Consider the following 23,052-nt stretch of genomic DNA (forward strand, 5'->3'; position numbering starts at 1 on the left):
TTGGATAAACAATACAGTACATTCTAATGGCTTGACCAAGGCATCATGACAATATTATTATTTGTTTCAAATATTAATAGTCTGTTTGAATGAAAAAGTTAAAAGAGCTAGCATATAAAAATCTACATATTACTTTAGTTAAGTTTTGGGCCTTTGTTGGTTTGGGCTGACATTTCTTTCTATTATTCACGACTTTGTTTAAATATGTATTGTCGCTAAAAAAATCACGTTTCTTCTTTAAGAATCGAGACAGTTAAAATCAAGAATTTATTTAAAATTGTTGTTATTTATAAATTCGTAAAATCGATAATTTATTTTAAATAGTAAAAATTCACTTAAAATGGTTATTGGTTATATATTGTTATTATTTTTATATATTAAATATAAGATTAATTAAAAAAATAACAAACAAATTATACTAAAAAGAATTATAATTACAAAAACAAAGTCACAAGTTTATTTATTTGAATAAATAATATAATATTTTTTTTTAATTTATAAATATAAAATTCATATTATTATATAAAATTATATAGAATCGTAAAATTAAAATAATTTATAACTTCATAAATTGTAAAAACTAAAGATCATATTTAAATTTAAATAGTAAAAAATTAACTGATTATTTAGAATTGTTAAGCTATTTTATGATAGTAAAATTTTAATAATTAAATATATATTTTAAATCGGCAAGACGAAGATATACAATGACATATCTAAATAGTGATAGTTCCGGATGAAAACAAAATTCAAAAAATAATTTTTTATCTACTATGTATAATATCAAAATATTGGTTAATCGGAATAGTTATGACAATTTTTTTAAATCAAATTTTTCTATTTTCTCAAATTACATATTATGCGAATTTTCTTTCTCATTATGTTTAATTCAAACTAACTCTAAATTAAAGACATGAAAGGTATGTGTTAAATCTTATTTAATTAATCGGTGCAATATAAGGGTATTATAAATTAATTAATGATTTTGCCCACATTGGAGAAATGAAAAATAAATTAATTAAGAGAAAGCACTTAAAGCAGGCAATGACCAATGACTTACCATGCCTTGTCACGTGCCGATGCTGCTGTTATTTATTTTATTTTATTTTTAATTTTGACAATAAGACAATTTAAAAAAAACTTAAAAATCAATTTAATTTGCTTTTTGCATTTAAAGTAATAATAATTAGGAAACAAGAGAATCATCGTTTAGATTGGAATCAAATTATCTAGCTGGCATAATGGAATGAATGGACGACAAACCCAACCACCTGAATAATACATCGTACTTATAATTAATTTTATTAATTATATTTTCCCACTTTTTAATTACTATATATATAATAATTATTATTATTCAATTTATATATATTTTTAATAAAAATCTTCAATTTAAATAAGGTACTAAAATAAATTATCAAGGATTTTTGTCTCTTTTTAAAAAATAATTTCTTTGTTTTATTTTGAGATATTTTTAGAAAAATGTATTTTAAAATTGGAAATTATTTCTAAAAGGAAAAATATATTACATTTGAAAAATAAAATCTAGAATAATAAAAAATATTTAGATAATTTATAATATAGAGAAGATTTCAAGAAAATTACCGTAACTTAATAAATGAACTTAGTCAGAATCCATTGAGATTTCAGACCAAACTATTTCATTTTACTTAAACTATCATTACATTATTTTGGAATTTTTATTCAACTCATATAATTCACCATATTTTGTTTTAATCATTTAATTATTCAATTATCAATCTAAATATTAATTTTTTTTTTTTTTTATAAATTTTAAATATAAAATATACTATAATAATTTAATCAATTAAAAACCCAAATAACCTACTTTTTTTTATCAAATAATTTTAAAAAAATCCAATAAAATTAATTTTAGAAAATAGCCCACCAAGCAAAACCTTTTTAATAAACAACCAATCATGATGTTTAGAAACGCATAATATAATAAGAGTTGAACGAAAAAATATTATTGAATTTGTTAATATATGTCTAATTAAAAAAATATTTAAAACCATTATTTCATATACATTACTATCACAATAAGACATTTTAAAACATATATAAATTTTAATTAAAATTGGTCAAACCCAACTCCACTCTAGAGCTAGTCAAAATAAGTAATTGGAGAAAATTCATAATAAAATAATAGAAGTAAATATTGTTTATTTTGGGATAATTAGGATAATAGTATTTTTTTTTAGTGAAAATTGAATTAAAAAAATTATAGTATCTTAGACTATTACCTTATTAGGTTAATGCATTATTATAATGTAGTAAATCCCAAAAAAAAACTTAAATAAAGTTAGAAGGAAATTATTCTCTATGGTTTGGTGAAATGTCAATTAAAATTGGGAGTACAATTTCAATTTTATTACTTGTTCTATAATTTAATTCAATGAGTAAACAATATAAATAAATAAATAAATATATATATATATATATATATATATATATATATACGTGACATTTTAAGTTTCAATATTATTATTTCCAAATTCCACTCCCTTTTGTCTATAATGTTGTTCTAGCTAGATTTCCCTAAGGGTGTAAACGAGTCAAATCGAGTCGAGTACCATACTATTCGAACTCGACTCGAATTATATTATAAATACTCGACCTCGAATTCGATCGAGTAGCAAAATGTATACTAGAACTCGACTCGATTACAATTCGAGCTACTCGACTCAAACTCAAAAACTCGAAAATTAAAATTTTTAATTAAAATTATATTTTATAACTAAATAATATTTCAAACATAATATAATATATATTTAACAAACTACAGATATATAATCACATTATTATTTAAAAATAAGAAATATAAATCTCATCATATAATTTAAAGATAATCATCCAATCATAAACATCTAATTTAGAAATTATAAATGAAACGTTTATCATAAATATTAAAAGTTTCGCAATATGATGCATTAGTCATATGGTGATCTTCAAATTCTACAAGATTCGAAATATGAAATAGTGAAGGACTGAAATAATGAAAAAATTGTTCCGTTAATATTAGAATCTAAAAAATAGAGATACTTCAAAGTTTTTTTGATAAAGAAAGAATATGAATGATGAAGAAAAAAAAAAGAGATAGAGAAGTTTGAAAATGAAAAGAGAAGAGAGATAGAGATTTGACGGTTTGAGAATGAAAGGATAAGAGAAAAATGAGTTTGGTTGTTTAGAATGGAAGGAGAAAAGAAAAATATGAGTTTGATTGTTTAAGAATAGAAGGAGGATAGACAGAGGATTTGAGAATGAAAATCTTAAAAGACAAAATGAAATTAATTTTTCTTATATATATATATATATATATATATATATATATATATATATATATATATATATATATATATATATATATATATATAAAATATATTATATATATATGAAAATAGATATAATATATATATAGAAATAGATATATAATATATTATATATAATATATAACAAGCTACTCTCGAGTTACTCGAACAACAAATGTAAAGTTCGAGCTCGATTTTATAATCGAGTTACTCGAACTCGACTCGAGCTCGGTCAAACCGAGTTCGAGTCGAGCTTTGACCGAACTACTCACGAGCAACTTGACTCGTTTACACCCCTAAAATTTCCCTATTCATTATGTACAAATTATTTGTTTTGATTCTATTTTTTTACTTTTATTTTGACAACTCATCCCGGTGTTGGTTAATGCAAGTTCCTCTTATTTTTTTTTATGATACCAATACCGTAGATTTAATGTAAAAGAAACTCTCAATTTAAAAAAAAAATAAAAATCAAAGACTCTCACATTATAAAAGAAAAAAAACTACTCCAAACTGCCAATTAATTATAATGAAGATATGATAAATTATATATACACCTTGTTAGGGTATATATGTAGTATGTAATATATACATGTACATGTGAATATGTGATGGTGTTGATGATTTGGTGTCTCGATCTATTTCTAAATAAATCATGAATAGGACGAGGAAACATAGGCCATCTAATTCTTAATTAGTTAGATCGATGTGTTTGGATAACTTAAATGAATTATTAATGATGACAAAATTAATGAACAAAATAAGAATGAATGAATGAATGAATGAATGGAATATCTTACACCTTACGGTGGTTGATGAGTTAATGAGTTTTAATTTCTTTTAAATATATATAGTTTTCATGATTTGCAGTATAAAAAAAAAAATGAATAATATTTGATGGCAGACCAAGAGAGAGATTGAAGGATGGGGCCTGGCTGATGGGGGCAATGTCCTTTAATTAAGCGATTGGACCATACACAATCGGTGGTATATATATAATCAGATCCAAAGATCATTAAACCCCCCATCAATATCGAATTCATCCATTTTTGTTACTTAATCACTTCTTCTTCATCATCTTCATATTTATATTATTATTAGTATATATGAGGTTATCATGCAGAAGAAAGCTTGGGAGATTCTTGAAGCAACAAAGAGCTAGGCTTTACATTATGAGGAGATGTATTGTCATCCTTCTTTGCTGGCGTGACTCATGATCGATCATCTTCATCATCCATCCATATATAAACCCTAATTACCCATCTCTCAATTCTCTCTGTTTTTTTCTACACTAACAACATGTTTAGCTAGGCTGCAGCCCGATTTGTCCATTTATGAGATTAGTCTTAAAAGGGAAGCAATTGAACTAGAGACAAAGAAACAGCTAGACCTAGTTGGGCGCGTCTAATTGGCATTATCTACTCAGCCCGAGAAACATAGACAAAAAAAGGGATCTCGTCGTCAAGTTCATCAATCAGTCTAACTCAATGTAATTAATCAAGGGAGATCGATCGATCGGAAGCACCATGCATGTTAATTTGTAATACTAACATTAGTTGTAAGCTTGTAATTAATTGTTTGTATGAACAATTAATTAGAAGCCTAGGTAGCTAACAAGGTGGGCATAAAAAAATGAAAGTTATCTTCAATTTTCATTTCACACTTATTCAAGATTTTTTTTTTTTTTTTACTTTTGTAATAATTTCAGACATATGTATGGATCAATAAACAGTATTGTGAAGGAAAAAGAATGACATAACACAATAAAACTTTTGTTTAGGTTTTCAAAGTTTAGATAATTTTAGGTCTAATTAGGTTAAGACCAATTGTTTTTTTTATATATTAGATCAATCATTTATTTTAAGGGAAGAATGCCAATTTTACACAACAAGTTGTAAGAAGGTGTCAAATTTACTTATTAAATATCAAAATTCTATTTATACCTATTAACTTGTAAAAAAGTGTCAAATTTATTTGAAATAACGGAAATATTAAACACCGTCAAAATTTTTGCCACATGTAATATCCACATATTTTTTATTTATTTTTATATTATCATTAGTTTGATTATTTTTTCATTTAAACAAATCATTAAAAATTGTCCTTATCCATTCTTTCTCTCTTATCCCACGATTATCCATTTTTTTTTCTTAATTTCTTTCTTTGTCTCCTCTCTAATATGCATAGGGAGTGCATAAATAAGTCCCTTCCTAAAATGAAATTGAGGCCATATCTTTATAATAAGATCATTCAACCTCTATCCCTAATTTAATTCAAATGGAGATATAAACATAATCTCTTTATATTATAAATCAAAAATAATTTATATTAAATTGAGTCTTTATAACTATCTAAAAAAACTGTAAAATTAATAATTGAACTACAAGTTCAACTAAAATGACATTAGTTGATTCAAAATGAATTATGTGTGACAAAAATTTACTATGAATTTAATATAATCTATTAATTTTGAATCATGTAATTTCCTTTTAGTTGAACCTGTTGTAGTTCAATTCTTAATTTTATATATTTTTTGGTTTGGTTAGATATAAAGACTCAACTTAATATAATTTATTTTTGGTTTATAATATAAAGAGATTGTGTTTATCTCTCTTTCCATTTGAATTAAAAGTGAATAAAATAATATACGATGATATGATAATATGATGGGTAGAGAGATAGAGGTCAATAAACCTCAATTTCATTAATTAGTTTCATTTTAGGAAAAATAATCAATCGATTCCTATGGAGATGGAGATGGAGATGGAGATGGAGATGGAGATGGAAATGGAAATGGAAAGAGAAAAGTTCAAAAGAAAATGAATAATTGTGAGATAAAGAGAGAGAAAAAATGAATAAAGAAAGATTTAATGTTTTATTTAAATTGAAAAATAATTAAACTAATGTCAATTTTTTAAAAAAAAAATAGATATTACATGTGGCAAAAAAAATTGACGGTGTTTAACATTTCCGTTATTTTAAATAAAATTGAAACTTTTTAACAAGTTAGTATATATAAATAGAATTTTGATACTTAATAAAAAATTTGACACCTTCTTACAAGTTGGTGTGTAAAATTGACATTCTTCCCTTTATTTTAATGGTTCAAGAAGGTTTGAAATCAAGACCTTATGGCCAGGAGTCTTAATTAATTTATAATTAAAATAAATTAGCCATATTTGACCGAACCCTTGTCAAGTACTACATAATTTGTTTTAAGTGTTTGACTATTTGGTAGTTGATAATATATTTATATTAGAAATATAATTAGATCTATGTTTTATTTAATATTCCTTAATTAAAATATGAAATTGTAAATATTATTTATTTATTTTTTTCATTTTTGCAAAAAAAAACATTTTATCAAGAATAAACAGTACTTATTCAACTAAGGTCAAACAAACATGACTAAAATTATTACAAGTTAATTAAAAAAACAATACAATGGGGAATGTATTTGTATTATAGTGATTAGAGATTTACTTAGAAGAAAAAATACTTGTTTTTTTTTGAATTCCAAACTCTGGCATAAGATAATAATGAGACCCACTTTTTAAAAAAATATATATATATATATATATATATATATATATATATATATAAAAATAAATAATGTAACCCTAGTCCTGTGTGCACGTGCAGATAAGGATGGCAATTTGAAACCGCCCCGCGAAAATCGAACCGAATTGCCCCGTTTGGGACGGTTTTTCCCCGAAACCGAACGAGGATGGGGCGGGGATGGTATTTGTGTCCCCCGCCCCGCCCCGACCCGATTTCACCCCGTTTTCATCCCGATTCTGCCCCGAATACCATAAACATAATTAAATATATTAAATCACCAATATATTTAATTATTTACTATATTTTATAAGAGTATTAAAATTATTTCTTTATAATAATATAAAATTTTAATATATTACAATATATATTATATTAAAAAATTCGTTTATATAATTTTATTTTATAATTTTTATTTATTTTTTTAAAATAAAAATTAATAACGATGCCCTGCGGGATTCCCCGAAACCGAAAAAAACCGAACGGGACGGGGATGGTATTAAAAAAATCCCCGAAATTAAAATAGTGCGGAGATGGTAATTGCATTCCCCGCCCCGAACCGCCCCATTGCCATCCCTACGTGCAGACGCTTTCTGAACAAAGGGCACCAATGAAAACTTTTCTCCCACTGTTTCTTTCTTTATCAGTTCCCAAATAGTTAAAAAAAACACTTAAGTTTGGTTAAGTATTAGATAAACCCCTCAACTTTTAAAAGATATAGAATAACATCTAATTTTACTCAATATGAATAAACCTTTTCATTTGAGGTTATGAATTATTTGGTTCATATATATTTGAGTATTTTAATTAATTAATAATTTGAAGAATAGAATTAGTGATATTAAAAAAAATAACCCAAAAAAAGTCATCTTGGTGATCAAGTCAATTTTATTTGTTTTATAATTATTTGAAAAATTAATGGTAATGTGTATGCTCATTTATTTGAAGAAATAAATAAAGTAGGGATTATTATTTTATTATTTTGTAAGGATGTGAGGTAGAGATAATTACTTTTATTTTTACTTAAAATTTCAAATAATTGAGGATACACAGTAACATTAATTTTTCAAATAATTAATCACACTTCTATTTGAGATACTTTAGTGGGATAAATGAGATAATGATTAATATATTAAAATTAAATTATTTTACAAAATGAATAATTATTTAAAATGTTTTTATTTTATTTTTAAATAATCAGATTATTTTCAAGTAAAAATATATAAATAAAAAATTGCTTCAAAAATTAGTATTTTTTACTATTATCATCTCAATCCTTTTTTAAATTGTCAAAATAAAAAGTGGAAACAATTTTATTTTAATTTGATATAAAAGATGTGATAAAATTAAATAAAGTTTTTAAAAACAAGAAAGATTGAAAACAAATAACTTTTTTTTATTAAAGTTAAAAAAAAAAAAACTTAAAAAACTTTTTATATCAAACATTATTAGTTTTGATATTTTACTAAAAAAAAAAATTGCTTTAACAAATAAACTGCATGATTACTAACTTTTGATATATGATATAAATCACTTTTAAGTATTGGTGTGTCACTAGACAAACTTAAAGATACAATTCAAATATGTGAATTTTATGACATCATTTATTAAAAAAATAATAAGGGTGAGAAGAGAAATAAATTTTAGTATTAGATTGCGGAATACTATTTTATTCTATCATTTATATCCCTATATTTTCATAATTAAAATGAAGTTGTTTAATAAACAATTTAATGGGATTTTCATGACGAAGATTATTTATAATTAAAATATGAATAATTTAGTTAAAAGAGTAAAATATAGAGAATAATTTATTTAAATTAAAATTGAAAAAAGAAAAAAAAAACTTTCATAAAAAAAAGGTTAGCATATAAATAGCGGACAGACATGGTTGAGTTGGTCAAGAAATGCATTGCGGACCATGTCGTAGGATAAGGCCGTAGGTAGGGTCCACATCTGCGCCCCATGATCAATCATGAACACGTGGGTGGGTCTGATTCTTTCTTTTTTTTTTATTATGATGGGTGGGTCCCACTATCTCATCCACACGTGAGTATTCCTCTTTCCCATCATCCAAACATTGAACTTCCTTTTTTTTTTCTTTCCCAACCTATTTTGCAATGTCCTGTTTGTTTGTTTGTTGGTTTGGTAAAAGTCTATTAACAAAATTTCTGTACCATAAAATTACAATAATTCATGTGTACCTATATTTATCTTAATTTTTTAGTCATATGATTTATAAAGTTATATTAAGTGTATATCTGGCATCCACTATATCAATGTGAATAGACATGTCTTTCTTTTTATTTTTAATTTCAAACAATTATTCATTGATATTTGAGCCCATTTGCAAACAGTTATTTATTATGTATTTGTATTGTATACATTTTTTTTATGTGGTATATAATTATGGTGGAAGCTAGAAATTGAATTGATTGATCACTCAATCAAAGATTTTTAATAAAAATTAAATTAAAGTAAAAGTCACGAGTGAAAATTATATTTTGGAATGTACTTAATTTTCAATGGCTTCAAATATTGAAAGACATCTCTTTTTATGTATAGAGTTTATTTTTATTTGTTCTTTGAAAACTTGAACTGATTATAAGTTAAAATGTACAATGAATGATAGACTATCTAACTTGAAAATATAATTAGGTTTCATGAATTATTTGGCTTGAAAAAAATAACTTATTTGATTATTTAATTGACTTTAAAATTGACGAGGATTAATGTTCACACAAAGAATTTAATCTAACTAAATAAAAATATTTTCAAAACACCTTAATATTCTTGTTTAAAAGTGGTGTGAAATTAAATTCCTTTCACAAATAAAAATTCGTTAAGAATATTTGTAATTATATAATTTCAATAAATATAAAAAGCTTAATTTTGTAATTTTCAAATTGGTTCATTGAATCATATAATGGGGACAAATAGGGTCATAACAAAACATACATTGAATGTGCTTGATTTTTTTATTTTATTTTGTCTCTTGTCAAAATCATGCGTGGGCCCGCCCAACAAACTAGACAATAATATTCTTTGACTGGCCCATAAGAAAATAAGTAAATTTTGGGTCATCAATTAAATCGGGCCTGAATATTGACGGTTTTACTGGCCCATAAATTTTGAAATAAGTTCGGATAGATACAAACCTCTTCATTGGGTAACATATTATATTAACTTATTTTTTTCATTATTTTTTAATATACATAAATTATTTTAAAAAAATATATCTTTAATAATTTAAGTGATAAGAGAGGACATAAATGACTAATATCCTAATTAAAAACAACTTAAGTTAAAATGAGTAACTTTTTTAAAACAAAACAAAAAAGAATCACATAAAAGAGATTTTGGGTATAGATGTAAACAAGAAATCAATCCATCCTCAAATATCTTAAGTTTGAATTAGGTTCGATTTCGTGTAAACCCTCAGGTAGACCTGGTTATTTTTTCTTGTTCACTAATAAATTGACTAATTAAACTCATGTTTCTATAATCAATTCGATCTCCCAATTGTTTTGGGGCAAATGTTTTCTAAAAAATTGCTTCGATTTAAGAAAAGGTTAAACGCCTTTCTGGATATTGCTCAATGTCTCCACTATTCACTAAACTTGAGAAGCGGATAATTAATCATTCACACTTTCGGAAGAAATTGTAATTATTGATACCGAACTTTTCCACGTAAAAAGGAAATATTTTATTACAATAGAAGGGAGAAGTGATTTGTTACATAACCTATAACATAAAAATAGCATATCACTCTCACACTTCTCTATTGCATTGCAAGATTTAATTAATTACTCAAAATACTAAAATAATTTTATTTTAAATTATTAATTTTTATTTTATCATTATATATTAATATTTTGTAAGTTATTTTTATCAAAATAAAAATAAAATAAAATATACTCATCTCGAAATAATCATCAAAACCTAAATCCAAAACAAAAACCTTAGTAAGCTCCACCTAACCTAATTTAGCTCATTTTGTTGCTTTAAAGTTAAGTTTGATTTTGTTTTTCCAGCTTGAAAAAGGAGTATGTCCAGTGACCTTAATAAGGTCCACACTTTGAACAAGCCCAATAAAAAAGGAATTTACCACATTCCGGCCCAAAATCATTCTGCAGTCTCTTTCTCTCGATGGATTCGGGTTAATTTAAATTAGCTTTATAAGTCATATTAGGTTTCTTTACATGTTTCACATTTAAGTGCAAAATAATGTGTACTCTAAAAAAAAGTATAGGTAATATTAAAAGGGAAATTTGAACAAACGAGGGTGAATTGCTTTTGGTGAGAGTGAATAATATCTCAGTTGCGTCACGCAATCGCGTCACGCAATCCCAGTTGCGTCACGCAATCGCGAGACGAAAAAAAAATTGAAAAAAAAAAATCCGGTTGCGTTACGCAAGGGTAAAATTGTCATTAAAAAAAATAGGATCATCAGCGCTATTTAAATTATCCACCCTCACTTTTCTCATTTTATCCTATTTTTAGGGTCATTTGCTCAAATTCCCCTATTAAAACACCTATTTCGAAAACAAAAATGTGGAGCTTATAAAAGAAGAATCAAGCAACTAATAGAAGCTATTAAAAAATCACTACTAGTAGCATATATTTTTAAACTATATATTCAATTAAAGAAAATCATTTTTTTAATCAAGATGACTAAAGAAATGAAAAAAAGTTTATTGAACAAGAAAACAAAATTATGAGGGTTAATCTTAGAGATGACAGAAAATGATTTCAACCAACTATTATATGTATATATGTATATATGACAATTATGTGAATTGTGGGGGAACTATATATTAATATACTTATAAAGAGCACTTTGAATATTTGAGATTTTTATTATTTATTATAATATCATTACCATTTTAACTATTAAATCACTAATTCACTGATTATAATATTTTTACTTTAATTTTATTAAATTTAAATTTTAAATATAAAAGAACATTTTAACAATTAAACTAATTAAAAACTGAAATATTTTTTTTTATCAAATTATAAAAATTCCCTAAAAATTAAAATTAAACCAGCTCTAAATGTTCTATTTAATTTTTTAATGAAAATATTACGATTAACACTTAGGCTGATAAAAGAGTTATTTAAATTATCCAAATGAATCGACTATCATTCCACACTTTCACTATTTTATATCCAATTACTTAATTTATAATTAAAATATTAAAATAATTTTTATTTAAATTTATTATTTTTTTATTTTATTTAAATATACATATTAATATATTTTAAGTCATTTTATAAAAAAAATCATTCAAATCTCTTCAAAATCATACCCTATCTTCGTTTATTTATCTCTTCAAATTATTCAAATAAATTCTATAAAACAAGCCCTAAGAGTTAACTATTGAATTGATGTCCACACAATTATCTTTCACAACAATAATAATGATTAAATTAAAGTGTATGCGATTAACATATGAATAAGTTCTATACATAAGAACCAATCTAAACCCTAATTAGTTATAAAATGATTTCACTAAATCATCATAAGAGAGAGAGAGAAAGGTGAATTAGGTTTAGGATGTAGCAGGTGATATGTAGCAGTTTGTCCTTTTCTGCTAAAGAAATATATACTACGTCTTTTCAGGAGCTAGATATTAATATATATATATATATATATATATATATATATATATATATATATATATATATATATATATATATATATATATATATATATATATATATATATATATATATATATATATTTTTTTTAAAGGAAAATAAATCGAGATAAATGTTAACCCATAATCATAATTTATTATTTATTCAAATATTATCCCATTAATTAATTTATTATTACTACGTACACAAGGCTTCATGCAATTGTCCTTCATATATTATATAACTTATAAAATTATTGATATATATATATAGGTAGGCAAACAAGGGCCCCTTAAACTTTTAATAGCTTAGCTAGCTAGCTACCAACCAAATCCAATGGTCTCTCTTTCTCCTCTACACAATTGACCAAGAACCCTAGCTACTTAATTACTTTCCATCATTTATGTTGCTATATATTTATGACCTATATTATTAACTAATTTGTTTGATTAAGTTAATTATTTGTCTACATAATTTTCAAATGATCACTTAATTAACCATGATTATCGTGCTAGCTTGGCTTAATTTGTTAAGCTATTATATATATATATATATAGTGGTTGAATATTTGAATGATAAAGATGGAGAAAGAAAAATAATTTGGAATTGAGAGAGTTTTGGAAGAGGATTCAATTATTTTGTCTTATTAAGAAATTAACGAACATAGACTCGAGAAAGAATCACAATATAATTGACAATTAACAAACGATTCAACAATGATTCGAAGTATTATTTGAATGACACAAATTCGAGATGAAAAATCAAAACCAACTAAATAGGATACTGAATCGAAAACTATCCGATATTAGAAAATTCATCCTAGACTAAAAAATGACTTTTCAATTACTCTATTTTTTCTATAAAGAGAAAAGAAAGATTTTAAAATTATTTATATTCAAAATTACAAATAATATTTAAAAACAATAATATGAACATGCAACAAATAATTCATCGATGATTGAGATTATTATTCGAATTATAAAAATTTAAATGAAAAATTCGATTCATTAAACCAGATGACAAACGAACAATACATAACACCAAATCAGATCATTCTTGGAAGAGAAACAAGACCGAATATAATGTTGTTAGAAAAATCATGTGTCAAAAAATGACTTTTCAATCTTTAAAAAATATTTAACTAGAAGGACAACATGAAATGTTTATTTTTCAATTAAGTCTTTTTACTTTCATGATGCTTGTTTTAAAAACATTTCACCATCTTCAATTTGTCCCTCAAATTTATTTAAATAGATAAAACTCTCAAGTTTGAAATTGATTGTATTACTAGGAAATTGATAATTGCATTTTAGTACATCTGTTGAAGTTTTTTGTTTTGGTTAAAATGTTCAAAATTATTAAACTCAGAGACATACATAAAAACTAACTTTGAATTTTATGTTGTGTATATCATATTAGTATTATTAATCATGCATTTAGTATTCCTATATGCAATTTTAGTACTTAAAAAAGTTTAATTATTTAAGAGAATGACTAAGATTTTATTTGTATGAACTATATAATTTAGCATAGCTAGTCTTTCAGTTTTTAACCATATAAGGATGCAGCTTTTTTAGGGTTTAGGGTTTATTTTATTTATTTTTGTAGGTCTTGTACATGCATGTAATTTAAATAATAATCAAAACACTGAAAAATAGTAAAAAATCCCATAAAAGACTAAAAGACCTTGAAAGAAAAACAAATATTATCCACAAGCTTCTAAATAAATTCCTTATGTAGTAGCATAGTGCAATATATTTATCATATAATAGGTACAATGAAATCTAAATAGTTGTACAACAACCTTTGTGAAATCATGAAAATAAACTAAGAATTTTCAAATTATACATTCATATAAGAGTAGACAGGTGGACTAAGAAGTTATGGGCATATTTTCCTCGGATGTGAATCAAGGCCCAACATGGCCCTTGAATCATGTTCTGTCGGTCACCCCGGTCATCGATCGAGCGACACAAACGATTGATCAAATGATCTGATCATACTCCTCTTGAGATATAAATGATTCATTATGATTGATAGCCGAGTTTTAAAATACTCTCTTATTTTGGTGCAATAACGCCATTATATTCCTCTTAATAACCCTTGATAAAAAAAAACTCAATTTCAAGGACAATTGAACTATGAAAGATATTAAAAGAGGATACTATCTCCACCTCTCCAAACACAGTGTATAACAATAGATCAAAATTCTTTCTTCCATTCATAAGTCATGTCATGTGCTCATGGATTAAGCTAACTCTAAGAGAAGAATGTTATCTTTTAGGAACTATCATAAAATCACACATGATTCCATAAAAATTCAAAGGCATCCTCCTTAAAACAAATCCTTTCACACATGGATACCATCTTTCCAACCTACTTAATTGCATACAAATCTCAAAATATATCAGATCAGAGTAAAAAAACTACAACTCATTTGAGTTTAATCGATTCTTAAATTGAATGTAAGGAAGAAAAACTTCTGACCGAACCAAACATTTCAAACACCAACGAATTTTGATAAATGACAATGTGCTTGTAACCATTAAAATAAGGATGTAATAAGGCTATTAGGAACTGTCTCACAAATATTACCACACTTCAAAATTGGAAAAAAATACAAATTAAATGTGGATATATGACCCACATCTATTATAAAATAAACTTAAGTTTTGAAGTGTGGTATATAAATTGACACTGCTTGTGAGACAATAGATCTGCTCCCACGGATTAGGACGGATAGTAAACTTACTTTCTTTGCCATGTTCTACTTTAGGGATTTCATTTTAACTATATATCATCGTCCAATTCGGTTTAGAATGTAAATAATTTGTGGTCAAGTTCAAGACTAATATCATTATCAAGAATAATTTGTGGTCAAGTAAGTATCTATCTTCTTAGTGTCAAGTTTCGAATCATTAATTCAAATCATTTTTGCGATGTTTATACAATTCGTATCACTAACCATGCGTGTTAAGTTTTCTCACAATTACCTGCCTACTACCCGCACGAATGATGGCACACGACTTGCCATCGCCGAAGAATAGTCACATTTTCGTGTCGTGGCGGTTAGGGTTTTGAGAAAAAAAAATAAAAAAATAAAAAATCTCATAACACTTCATTCATTCTCACTGTACTTCAATATACACTTCAACCGCTGTTACAGTTCTAGCTAATCAATTCATCCATCCCTTTCTCTCTCTCTGCAAACCCTGGCTACTTATTGATTGAGATGATGATGGAGAAAAAGAAAGGCCTCTACTAGATTCAAACACTGGCCAAATATTTAATTAATCATCTTCTAGTTCTTTTTCCCATCTCCGTATCCTACCATTCCATTTTTGTAAATCTTCTTGGACTTACAAATTTCCACAAAAAGGAGCTAGTGTGAGACCATGTCGTTCCCTTCAACCGATCCAAACAACACTAATGTTGTTGTAACTAGTTACAATAATATCCCATATCCACATTTCACTTCTCATCCACCTAATTCCTCCTTCATTTTCTCTCCCGACACCACCCATCACCACCACCAGAGCGGTGGTCAGGTCGTGTCAGCTCCCCTCACTTGTTGCCCACCTAAGAGGTTAACACCGGTGAGGGGAGATCGACACAGCAAGATCCGGACAGCTCAGGGTCTGAGGGATCGAAGGGTAAGATTGTCTATTGGCATAGCAAGAAAGTTCTTTGATCTTCAAGACCTTCTAGGTTTTGACAAAGCCAGCAAAACCCTAGATTGGCTTTTAGGTCAATCTGAGACTGCGATTCATGAACTGGAAAGGACGAAAAACCCAGTTAGAGTTACCCTGAACATGGAGGAGGAGGAGCTGCTGGCCGGAGGACAGCAACGGAGGAGGGAGATGGCAAGAGCAAGAGCTAGAGAGAGAACCAGAGAAAAAAGGATTAATAAACTGGTCACAAGTGAAGAAGATGAAGAGGAAGAGTTTGATCCAGGACATCATTTTGGTCAGATCGGATCTGACCCTAAATTTGTGTCTTCACATGATCATGAAAAGGGTCATGACCTAACTACTTCAAAAGATGATATTGTTATATCTCCAAACTCTCCTCTTCTCATCAGTTGGGATCTTGGAACAGCTTTCTCACAAAATCAAGCTTTTCTATTGTGATCTATATAATATTTAAGTTATTATCAGGTACGCATATATACTCCCATTAATTAATTTAATTAACCAAAAAAAAATCAATTTATTTGCCCTAATTTTCAGAATGGAGATCTCTGCACTTAACCCTGGTGGTGGCTGATCAGAAGCATAATAAAGTAGTAATGTAAGCCTTTTTTATATATTTATTAATGAATTAAGTTTGTATGATACATAATTCTGGATTTGCTTCCATTTTCATCTTAAATATTATATAATCTATGAATATTTAATTAGACATATGGATTCGATGGGATTGATGATCAGTACTCTTTCTAGTTGGAAAAGGAATATATGAATCTGGTGTAAGTATACTTAAAAAAGAAATAGCTAGCTAGATTGATCTAAAACTAGAGCAAGCAAAATTAAGCAAACTGGCTTGAGTTGTTGTCTATATAGCTAGCTAGGTTCTTTCCGGTCATCATTTGATTGTCTGTCTTTACACAATCTAAACAACTCCCATATTCAAAGATATGTTCTTCTTCTTTTAATTAAAAAAAATCACTTCATTTGATATATATATGGTAAGAGTGAAGGTCACACTACTTGTTATAATTAAAATCCAATCACCAAACCCTATTGATCAATGGGTTTCTATTTAAGGGTTTGCTGGACCATTTCATTCATGATCTTCATCATAGAATGACCTCTCACAATTAATTATTTGTGTTTGGCTCATAGGTCATTGTTGGATTCAGCATTTCCTTTATGTGAAGATAGGTTTCATGATTTTATTTTCCTTTTGGGAGGGATATAGTAATATTGTTGATCATTAGGGTTAGTTTTGGATCTGTTTAAGAGTTGTTGCTTGAAGTCATGTGTCTTCTTTTAGTTCTTTGAACTTTAGTTTTGCTTTAAGTTTTAATTTTTTTTTTTCAATAACAAAAAAAAATGAGTTTTTTAATTTTTGAAATTAAATTTCTTTTGCAAATTTGTGAAGCTAGCTAGTGTCTAGACATGAGAAAGAAATGGTTATGATTTGAAATTTTAACTTGTGGCACTAAATTATAAATGAAAAGTTTTCTTCAAATATATACTCATATATTTGTGTGTGAAGATAATAAATTCATGTACAAATTCTAATAAAATTATTATATAAAAAATGAAATTCAAATATTTATTAAGTTTCAAGTATACAATAACTACAAAATAAATAAATAAAGAATCCTAAACAAAAAAACACAAAGAACACAAAACAATGTTAAGAAAGTTGTCATTCAATGAATCTTAAAATGTTCGGAATATCAAAAGTAAGAGATTAATTCATGAAGTCGGAATTATTAAAATAGTTGAAATTCATGAATGTGGCTGTTCTTTTGTAGTAGGTTTCAAAACTTTTCCTATCTTGAATAGATATTTTAATATGTTTTTTTTATTCTTCTCTTATTACTTTTCTATAAATTGTGTTTTTGTTTGTTCTATATCTTTTCTGCCGTCTTAATAACATTTATCACATCAATACACACTATTAGCATTCTTAACCAATTATCTAGCAAAAAAAAATTCATTTATAGCCGTGGGTAAATGATAAAGTTCATTTATTTCATTGACGACTATTAGATTTTTGCGGTATTTGTTCATCATTTTTAGCCAAGTAACACCATCCTCATCTTCAATCCTCCTCAACATACTTAAGATCATCACTAGTCAATCCCAACTCACTCTAAATAATTTAGTTGTTGAGAAGAAATAAGCATGGTTAAAACCATAAAATTGTTAGGTTTGCGGTTTTCCAATCACATCATCTTCGGTCTTGTACTCCCTAGCACTCCACTCTTTTGGATCCATCTATTAGACATCCAGGGTCACACTCAAAATTTATCTCCATGTGCAAATCAAAAGTTTCATAATTTCCCCCTTTTCAAGTTCTTCTTGAAATCCATTCTCTTGTGGTCTTTTTTCAAAGTTCTTCTTGAAATACATTCTCTTATGGTCCAATATAATTAGACGCTTCTACATGAATTCACCTTTGAAAGATGGTTCCAAATAATGTTGTCTTTCAAAACTTCAAAATTTTGGCATTTCAAAATTGCTTCTAAAGAATGTTGTCTTTCGAAACTCCCAAAAGTTGGAGACCCTCTCTCCACCACCAGCTCTATATAGGGAATCTATCTATAGTCCAACTAAACTTAATGTTTTCTCTGACATTAAGTGATTTGGATTTTTTTTTCAATTTTTTGTATAAGGTGGTCTCCTTTCAATCAAAATAAATAAAAAAACAAAATTCACAATTGAGTGGTACAACAAACTATTGAAATTAGAGCTCTTAAAACACAATTATCTCTATTGTTTCTATATATCAATTAAACAGGTAAAACTATAATTTAAAATACTACTATTTAGTTTAGTTTATTAGTAGTCCCGTTTCTCTTCCAAGTTTGATTTTTTTTAAAGAAATTTAATTTCATTCAAATAAATTGTTTAAACAAAATGATAAGATTGTAAAAAAAAAAAACACAAATAAATATAGCACTAACACAAACAAGACAATAAAGAAGAAACCTGAAAAAACATGCCATCAAAGAGAAATAAAGACATAAAAAACAAATGACACAAAATTCTAATTCTCTAGCCAATGTCTACACATTATCTCCTTCGAAAATCGTTGATCTCAACGTTGCATCTCACTGAAATAGTATGTTTACCACTCTGAATCTCCGCCAAGATGGTGATAAAAAACTGAAGAAATCTCATCGGATGAGTTTTGTTTTTGAATACTCTTTAATTCCTCTCGATCCTAACAATCCACCAAATAATGAAAGGAAAATAACCACAAGTTTATAACATTGAATCAACAATATTCTATATCTTTGTTTATCTTTAATCCATTTCTTTTTGTTGGGGATATCATTTTTCGAAAACAATATCTTTTAAAAAAAACAAAAAAAACTTTACATTAATTTGCCACTTAATCATGCATACCATAGTCGGAGAAGAAGTTTGGAAGGAGAACCTCCAACTGTTGCAATAAAATAAACAGTTGTAATTAAACAAAACCATTAAAAGATAAAAAAAATATCTCAAGAAATTCATGATGAAAAATACAAGAGAAGCTATACTACAAACATGACAAGATAAATAAATGAGATATGGTCTACACACACATATATGTCGACCAAATCACTATTTTTAACCATAATGTCATTTCTCAAGATCCTTTGGTTCCATATTGAATTATCTATGGTGTGTTACACCTCACATTTCATTCTAATTTGGATATCTTCCTCTCTCTCTTTATTTCGATTTTGTCATTTTCCTTTTGTCCCCATATTCACTTAAAGTTGTCTGTTAATTTCTCTACCTGCAAGTCAATATTTTTATCATTACAGTATCCTTTAGAATTTACAAAATGATTTACATTTCATTAACATAAAAAGAGTTTGTAAAAGGTTTTGAGAATGACCTTTTCCTTCACACTGCCTCTATATAACTTGCAGTTGTCTTTGGATTTATAACTATCATCTTAAATGTTCAAAATACCCTAATTGCTCCATCATTATGTGCATCACCCTCATCAAATGACAAATCCCCCTAGAGTCAATTCTTCTCTTGATTGGGGGCTTAGAGCTTTCCCAAAACTCAATTTTGCTATTGAATGGTCAACAAAAGAGCCTTAAACATTTTTCCTTTTAGAAACCCAATAAAATTTAGGTTAAGACATTCAAGCTACCTATGATCACCACGGTCGACGATGAAGGAACAACTAATGATATATTACCGTCGAGCTAGATAATTAAACAAGTAAAGTTAGCCTTACAAGTTTTTTTTTTTGGCATTTATTTAAGAAAACCCCAAAAGGGGAAAAAACTATATGAATTTAGAGATTAAGGCATTTGTCTTACTTTAGACGAAAAATAGACAATAATTAGAAAATAACAAACACAACAGATTACAAACAACCAAAACGATGAATCAAGTAATTTAGTTAATGAATGAAAGAATGAGATAATTATATGTAGATAAAATCTAAATAATTAATTAACAATATGTATGAATCTGAAGGTAGAGTAGTAGTCAGTGATGTAGAAAAGTTCCAAGAAGAAGAAACCTAGCTAGCTAAATATCAGTATATCTATAAAAGTGGCTATATATGTACTAACCTATATATATAAATATATAATCACATGCTGGCCAATTCAAAAACAGAAAGTAAAATATTATTAAAAGAAAAGGGTAAAAAGATAGATTATATGAAAGATGGGACAAAATTAAACCTACCCCACAATCCAGCAGCTAGGACTTCCTCCATTAAATTAAAGCTAACTTCTGGTCCTCCTGATTTTGGTTGATGGGGCTCATCATGTTACATATCTCCCTTACATTATTAATTAATGCATACCTCCAAAGAGGAAAAAATCACTGGATATAAAAAAGTGACCAGTTATCATATATATCCATCATCAACTTTTTATATAAAATCCCAATCCAATCCAAACAAAATAAAAATAAAAATAAAAAATGGTTTAATTAGGGTTTATAAGATAGAACATCATGAATAATAATTAGCCTTTTGTGGGAAGAAATCTAGTGAGAAAGTGTTTGATTTTGGTGAGACGGAGACCCGGACTTGATGTTAATATTAGGTGAGATGGATCAATGTAGTGTGAAGATGACTGATAGATATGAATGCATTAAATGATGATCTGAAAATATTTTGTAAAATATTATTAAGTCCAGAACTTACACATTAGATGTTGCAGTGTCTCCGGCCGATTTGCTTTCTGTTTTAGGTTAAAGTATTCTTACTATTATTTGCAGACTTTTACAATCTCTAGAAAACCAATTTCTATGTCAGTTCAGATCAAAGTGTAACAACCAGAATATGGAGTGTCCGGTTCATACTTAGACAAAATTTGGAATGTTTTTCATTTCTTTAATAGGTTGCAAATTATGGAATGTTTCAACATCTTTTTTTATTTAATTACTTCAATTTACTCCTACAACAAATATAATTTTAAAAGATAAATGGTTATTTAAGACTTGAATTTGAATCGTTTTTATTAAATGAATCGTTTCAACATCTTTTTTGATTTAATTACTTCAATTTACTCCTACAACAAATATAATTTAAAAAGATAAATTGTTATTTGACATTTTTCTCAAAAGAACGAACAACTGCACGTTTTATTACTTTAGCGTATTATTTTAATTTTCTTAAATAATTTATCGCATTTATAAAAATAATTAATCATTCTCTCTTTTATTTTATTTTCAACTATTTCCACACATTACTTATTTTTTAAGGTATTTAAACTGCATTAGAAAGTTTGAACATATATATTTTGAAATAAATACTAAATTTAAACAAGAAAAAAAATGTTCAAATTGATATATCATACACACAAAAAAATGTTCAAATTGATATATTATACACAAAAAGTTATGTCGTTTCAAAGTTTTATGAAAAATAAATACAAAATTTATCGTTTTTCAAATTTTCTCACATCTTTTATAAAGTCACACTTTTTTTAGTCACTCAAACCACTCTCGATAAATTAGAAAGCATAGATAACAAAAAAATACTCGATTTAAAAAATGTACGTTTAAAACTTCTATAAATTAGTTAAAAAAACAAAAACAATACATTAGAATAACAATATGCACGTTTTGTTCATTTGAAAAACTCAAACTCAAATTGTAATAGTTCGAACACATATGACACAATTTAAAGTGAGCTCATTTAGTAAAAAATACTAAAATTCGAGCATCAAATCATACTTGGACAAATTTTAAAATATAATACTTGATTTAATGTAAATATAAGTTAATTTGTGTAGAAAAAATTATTATATATATATATATAATTAAGATTTATTTGAAAAAGTGTATTATTTTATCTTAATTAATATTCAAATAAGATGCTTAAAAAAAATGTTTAAAATAAATTTATATCTTTTTTATTCAAATCCAAATCCAACTTTTGATCTAGGTGATTTCAAATATATTTTTATCAAACGTTTGCTTTAAGAAAAGGGTATTCATTACAAATTTATTTTCAGCTTTCCTGAGAATCTTATTGATTAATCTCTTACTAATGAGAAAATATTCTTTAGATTTAATGGAAGATGAATGTGATGTTTTCTTTCTTCCTTCTTTTTGTAGTTATGTAGCTTAGAGCTCACATTTGTTTGGAGTAATTTGATGTTTAAAATTTAGGATTAAATCAGGTTTTAACTTTCAATCTTTTTGTTAAGATTTGCATCATAAATTTACAAATTTTCTAAAATATATGGGTTAATGAAATAGTTATATTCATTAAAAAAATATATAAGTTTTGTTGCGGTGTTGTGTACGAGTAAATTTGAAAAAAAAATCATTTGGAAAACGGTAAAATTGCTATTTCATTTAACACCCAAAAT

General features: G+C 26.5%; 1 protein-coding gene across 1 annotated transcript; it reads left to right on the forward strand.

Moving 5' to 3' along the window:
* Window positions 1–15,925: 15,925 nt before the first annotated feature.
* Window positions 15,926–16,660, forward strand: LOC124939602 (transcription factor DICHOTOMA-like). The gene has a single exon (XM_047480063.1). It carries the CDS (start codon window positions 15,926–15,928, stop codon window positions 16,658–16,660), a length of 735 nt encoding a protein of 244 aa, XP_047336019.1.
* Window positions 16,661–23,052: the final 6,392 nt, after the last annotated feature.

The sequence above is a fragment of the Impatiens glandulifera genome, chromosome 5 (genome assembly GCF_907164915.1).
Source record: "Impatiens glandulifera chromosome 5, dImpGla2.1, whole genome shotgun sequence".
NCBI classification, from domain to species: Eukaryota; Viridiplantae; Streptophyta; class Magnoliopsida; order Ericales; family Balsaminaceae; genus Impatiens; species Impatiens glandulifera.

What these genes read in the sequence shown, in the direction of transcription:
- LOC124939602 (XM_047480063.1), top strand. Translation starts at nt 15,926, where the DNA reads ATGTCGTTCCCTTCAACCGATCCAAACAACACTAATGTTGTTGTAACT.